The 6,121-nt window shown below is 27.6% G+C and overlaps 1 protein-coding gene across 1 annotated transcript; it reads right to left on the reverse strand.

The window, feature by feature from the left end:
- Positions 1-1,185: 1,185 nt before the first annotated feature.
- LOC145836289 (E3 ubiquitin-protein ligase DTX3L-like) lies at positions 1,186-1,971 on the reverse strand. Its single transcript, XM_082944106.1, has one exon. It carries the CDS (start codon positions 1,969-1,971, stop codon positions 1,186-1,188), a length of 786 nt encoding a protein of 261 aa, XP_082800232.1.
- Between the last annotated feature and the right edge of the window lie 4,150 nt (positions 1,972-6,121).

Consider the following 6,121-nt stretch of genomic DNA (forward strand, 5'->3'; position numbering starts at 1 on the left):
ATGTAAAACAAGCAGTACATAAGAAGAGACCGGGTAATCTAGGCTGTAGTAGATGTTAAATAAGCAAGGCTTAAACAATAATGAAAAAAAAAGTGTTTCACATCTAGTTGAAATGTTATAAAAGTACACATTACAAGATAAATTTTAATTTATTTGTTAAATAAGTTTTTATAACCTTTTTAAATATTACTCTTGTATATTAGTACTCTTTAAATGTTACTAGTTTTCAATACAATTAAAGCCAACCATTTCAAAAACCGATTATGTTATAAATATAAACAAGTTACTTGATTGATTGTAAATTATAAAATCTGTTTAATAGTAAAAAACAAGCTTACATATGCATGATAAAAACAGTTATTCCTTATATTTAGGAAAAATTACTTTTTTTATTAGATTAATATTTACAAACTATTTACACCAGGATATTTATTATTTTTTTATAAATAATAACAGATCTTACTTAGTGTATTTAATGTTTTTTTTTATCTGATAAAAAAACTTGTATGTCAAACAAGATATTATTTGAAACCTATTCCCAAAAACTGGTTAACTACAACTCCTTAATTTAAAAACATCTTTTAAAATAAATATACACAAATAGTTTTTTATATGAAACAAATCACTAATCTAAAACTTTTGTGCATTAATTTTTTGTCGTTCAATAGGTATTAAGAAAATGCATATAATTAACTTGGCTAATAGAATGAAATTAAACATAAAATTTAAGTTTTCATAGTAATTTTTTAGTTGTAATGATGTTATATATTAGTCAAAGCAAACTACAAGCTACATACAAAATTATAAATACTTTTAATGAAAAGTTTATTAAGCCAATTATGAAAAATCTAAACAGAATTGTATGTAAAAGACGCTTAAAATATTTATCTAAAAAGTAAGCTGCAAAATTTTCGACTTATAATAAACAGAGGGTATAAATAAATTTAAATTTAAAGGAATAGAGAACAGACGAAAATTAAGATTTTTGCATACTTTAATATGCTTACTGTGAAATCGATTTTTTTTCAAATTAAATTAAATTATCAAGAAACCTACAACATTAAAAATTATTTATAAAACAGACTGTTAAATAAATCTAACCGACCATTGTCATAAAAATAAAATATTAAAATAGTTCTTACAAAGATGGCATATCAAAAATTATATTACTGGTTAATTCTAAATTTAATATATCCCCATTGCTTTCATATCTTCAACAACTCGAGTCAAGTATGTAGAATCTGGATACCCGAACTCGCCATCAGGAAAAGGATCTGTTTTGTGATGAATGTCATTCCAGGTTATTCTGTTATCTTCATTGTAATGTAAACTTCTTCCTACAGTGAACGTCCTCTTCATCTTCCAGGCTTCTTTGAACAGTTCGAGGACACGGTTTCCTTCCGGATTGTCTGGTAAGTAAGCCTTCCACGCCACACCGCTATACCAAACACCAGCTTTCTGGTGTCTACTGTCTTGGTAACCTCCGTTCATTTCATAACGAATCTTTATCACTTCACAATCTTCATAACCAGCAAGTCCTTCATTGGTATCTGAAAACTTACCAATAAATTTCCAGGACATTCTTCCAGGAGGACAATTTCCTTCCATTTTTGGACCACAGACCCTACAGATTGGACAACGCTGCGAAACTTCACAAGCTTTCTGAATGCAATGAGTGTGAAACATGTGAATGCATCGAGTCATTCTACTCACTTCTTTTCTATTATTGTACTTTTCCATGCAAATATCGCAATCATCTTCACAATTAATTTGATCATTCGGAACTGGGACAAAAAATTCATCTAAATTCGCATTTTCACTTGTCTCATAATTGAACAAGAATTCTTCTCCTTGTTCAAGACAGCTATAATTTTCATTGATGTCAGTCCATTCATCATTACAAATTTCACTACGTGGAAAATTGACAATCGGATTAAAACTAACAAAACCTCGTCCAAATGTAAGCAACATTTTTGTACCCAAGCCTTGTTTAGACTTAATCACAGTTTTCTCTCTTTTTATGTTATTAGACTTTTTTTTATGGTGAGTTTTTTTCACTAAGCTATTTTTTCCAGTGGAATTTCTTCTTTTCTTATGACCTTGGTACATTGTTGTATATTTGTTTTATTTTTCTATAAAATAGTTCAATTAAATATTAAAATTATATTGCTTTTTTAATTTATATAATTGATTTCATATTTTTAATAGAATAGTTGTGCTATATTAAGCTTTAGTAAGTGCACAGTTTTGAAATTTTAGACTTATTTAATACAATTAAGATTAATTCATACAGACATTGTTCCTAAAATTTGTAATTTGGCACCAAGTTAAGCTTATAACTAGATGAAATAAAATAAATTATTACTTTATCTCAAACAGCATAACCTTAATGTTAGAATTGTTATGCGGATTTATATTCTAATTTAAAATACTTGACACGATGTGCCTTTAGAAAATAAAACAAAAGTATTAGTTTTTTTTTAACGTTTTTTTACATCTACAGACGTATTTGATGTATTATTTTCAGATTGCTTGTTAACATACTATTAGTTTTTTTGAATAAATAACTTTAAAACATCAACATTGCTAAGTTATTTAATTATACTCCACTTTTTACTGAAAAGTATACTATCCTGTTTGCAAAAACAGTAAATGCTTCAACTAAAAATTTCACTACTGGAAAACTTACTGGACTAAAAATGAAAACCTTTTTTATTCAATTCAATAAACTATCAGCTTTTTATTAAATTGTCATATTCAGTCAATATAAAATTAACTTATATAAAAATAATTATAAGCAGACCTAATGAAAATTCAGGTACTAATTAAACTGTAATTTCTTTTTACAATGATGAATAGCTTATTAAAAAACCTAAATAAAATGTTTATTAGTAACTAAAGCAAATTCCTTTTAAAGGTTTAAAAACAATATTGAAAAAAGCCTTACCATTAAAATTGAATAGTTAATTTTTGAACAAGTATATAAGTGTTAAACTATTCATGTATTTTCTTACTTATCTACATAAACTTACATTTAAAATAATTATATCTGCCTATATAAAGATTAATTTTTGAAAAGTCGTTATTTAAAAATTTTTAAGAAAAAAGTTTATAAAACAATGTAAGTAAGCTAATCGAAATACTAAACAATACAAATCATGCAGACTTTTAATATATAGTTCGGAAGTCTACTAATGTATAAACGTCTGGTATTAATTACAATTTCTAATCTAGTGAAACAATACATTTTCTAATCATATTTGTATTTGTTTCAAACTGACCATTGTTGTCATTTTCAATTGAAAAACGGCGACTTAAAAAAATCTAGTATAAATTTCTAGCTATTAAAGATTAAGAACAATTTTTTTAAGTTAGAAAACTTTTTAAAAAATTTAATACTTTGATACAAGTAGTATGACAAAGAAAAAAACTATTTTATTTATGTTATAATAAAATAAGATATTGTAAATATTTGAAGTTGTATTATTCTCTTTATCAATAAAATGAGATCTTTAGCTGTTATTTTTTAATACAAAAGTTTTACTAGTATATATATATGAGGTTTATTTCAAGATGTAAAACTCAAAAGACTCGAGTTTTAATTTATCAAATTAAATAACTTAATTATATATATATATCTTTTTATTACTCTTCACTTCCAGCCTCTTAATATGCAGTGTAAGTCAGACCCAAAAATATATAGTTTAAGTTTAAAATCTCCCGTAAATTGTACTGGAGTTAAAAACAAAAAATATTAATATTCAAGCTTATCGGAATAATTTTTATTAAACTATACCTTATTTGTGTACATTAATTTTACTTAACATCAGTTTTAAATTCTAAGTCGTCGCTCCTAGAACTCTTAGCTACAACTGGTTTAATTTAGGGCCTTAAGTAAAAAAAGTATTTATACTGTTTCAATATAACTTTATTATTACTTTATTTAGTCTTAAATTATTTCTAAATATTAAAACTAAAAGTGCTTATAAACCATTAGTGTTTTTCATGTTTCATCAAGGTCTAAATTATTAAAAAACAAAAACAACTTGTGCCAAAAAATGATTGAAGTACTATAACAAGCTGAAATACTGGAAAAGTCAGTCATAAAACAAATTACTGATTCTTTTTTTTTTTATTCTCATTTTAGACCTTAAAATATTTAGTTAATTTAAAAGTTTACATATTCGTTGACTTAATTTTACCCTTCGTTTGCAACAGTTATACATTAAAAAGGCCAGATGCTGTTTATAATAGAAACATGCTCGCAAGTGGCCATGCTTTTACACTTGATAGGTCGCGTGTGGCCTGTTTGACTCAGTTTGCCAGTAAAGGGACATATAGATATTTCACTAATAAAACGGTTATTCTTAGAGAGTAAAATTTTATTTTAAATGTAGAAAGCAGAGTAAACTTTAAATAGTACATAGCAGTTGGGTCGCGTGGTCTTTTTGTTAGGGGGTGCGGCAGATTGGCGTTGTCAAAATAAAAATTCCCTAGTTTGAAACATTTAGATTAAAATCATAAAGGTAATGTGAAGAAACAGGAAGTTTTTCAGAAAATAAGTTAAAGATAATTGGTAAAATAAATAATAGATTAAATATAAAAATTTACTAAAAAATAACACATATCTCGTACCTTTGTATATCGTCATCGTTTCACAACAACTATAGCTACTTTTATCTTTATTTATGTCCGTTAGGGTGCATCTGTTGCCCCCACATTGGAATATCGCTTAGTCTGTTTTTTGTAGGTAGGAAATTACATGAATAGACAGCAAAAAAAAATTAGCTCACTAGCTTTTACCAACGTCACACTATTCCTATTTTCTGAAAACAACCCCCATGTAATTTGGGTGAAACCCAAAATTTCGGCCTAGTTTTTTTTAACACATAGCAATCATCACAAAAACACATTCTGCCCTTTTGAAGAAAGTTTCACTGAAGTATTTTTATATTTTCTGTACTGATTTGTCATTTTTCGGTATTTTTAAGTTTTTTGAAGGTACCAAAAAATTCCTCATAGAATCTTTTTTTAATTTGTTTTAAAACGCCTAGAGTGTGTTTTTGTGACAATTGCTACATGTAAAAAAACATTCAGCCAAAAACTCATAGATCGAAATTTTAAGGTCCTATACAATTTACATAGGGGTTGTTATCAGAAAAATGTAAAAAGCGTGACGGTGGTAAAAGCTAGGAAACTAATTTTTTTGTGTCGGATATCTATTCGAGTTGCCACACACAAACAGTTAGACTAAGCTTCACTACCAAATTTTCATTTTTGAGGGGCAACAGACGCATCCTAATGTCCTTGAAATTTTTTTATTTGTCCAATTATAAATTTACTAATTTAGTTTAATGACTTGTCTAACTAGTGATAAAAAAAATATGCAAGTAACGTAAAAAACCAAGGTTACCCCAGCTCGAGTTGCTACTGCTTGAGTTTTTCCTGCTCGAGTTGCTCCTGCTCGAGTTTTTCTTGTTCGAGTTTTCCCTGCTCAAGTTTTCCCTGCTCAAATTGTTCCTGCTTGATAAGTTTTTGCTTGAGTTTTCCCTACTCGACTTTTCCCTACTCGAGTTTTTCTTGCTCGAGTTTTTCCTGCTCGAGTTTTTCCTACTCGAGTTTTCCCTGCTTTAATCGCTCCTGGTCGTGTTTTCCCCTTCAAGTTTCTTCTGCTCGAGTTCAACTTGTCTTATTGTTCTCGCATTGTATCAAATTTTAAACAACGACTATGATTTAATTCACATGGTGCTTAAAGTTGATGCAGCTCCAAAATTCAACTTTTTAAAATTTTTGTATAAACAACTTGTAAACATTTAAGATGTAGCTTACACAGTATAGGCTTGCAGCTCTAATTTCACGAACATTTTGAACATCAAACATCAAAATTTGGAAAAAAAAACTAATTCAGCAGTGAAATTAACGACGTTTATGTAAACATTTGGCTTGATTTTTGTGCAACTTCATGATAACATAATTTTCTTATTTTTAAACTAATATAAAAAATGTTATATCATTTTAAAGCTCAATTCCTCAGCCTTAAGATAAAGTTACTTTGACACAGTTTAAGGATGTACAGCAGAAGCAGAACCCCATTTAAAAAAGCATGTTCATAGGCTTTAAC

The sequence above is a fragment of the Thalia democratica genome, chromosome 5 (assembly GCF_965202585.1).
Source record: "Thalia democratica chromosome 5, ktThaDemo2.hap1.1, whole genome shotgun sequence".
Lineage (NCBI taxonomy): Eukaryota > Metazoa > Chordata > Thaliacea > Salpida > Salpidae > Thalia > Thalia democratica.

What these genes read in the sequence shown, in the direction of transcription:
- LOC145836289 (XM_082944106.1), bottom strand. Translation starts at nt 1,971, where the DNA reads ATGTTGCTTACATTTGGACGAGGTTTTGTTAGTTTTAATCCGATTGTC.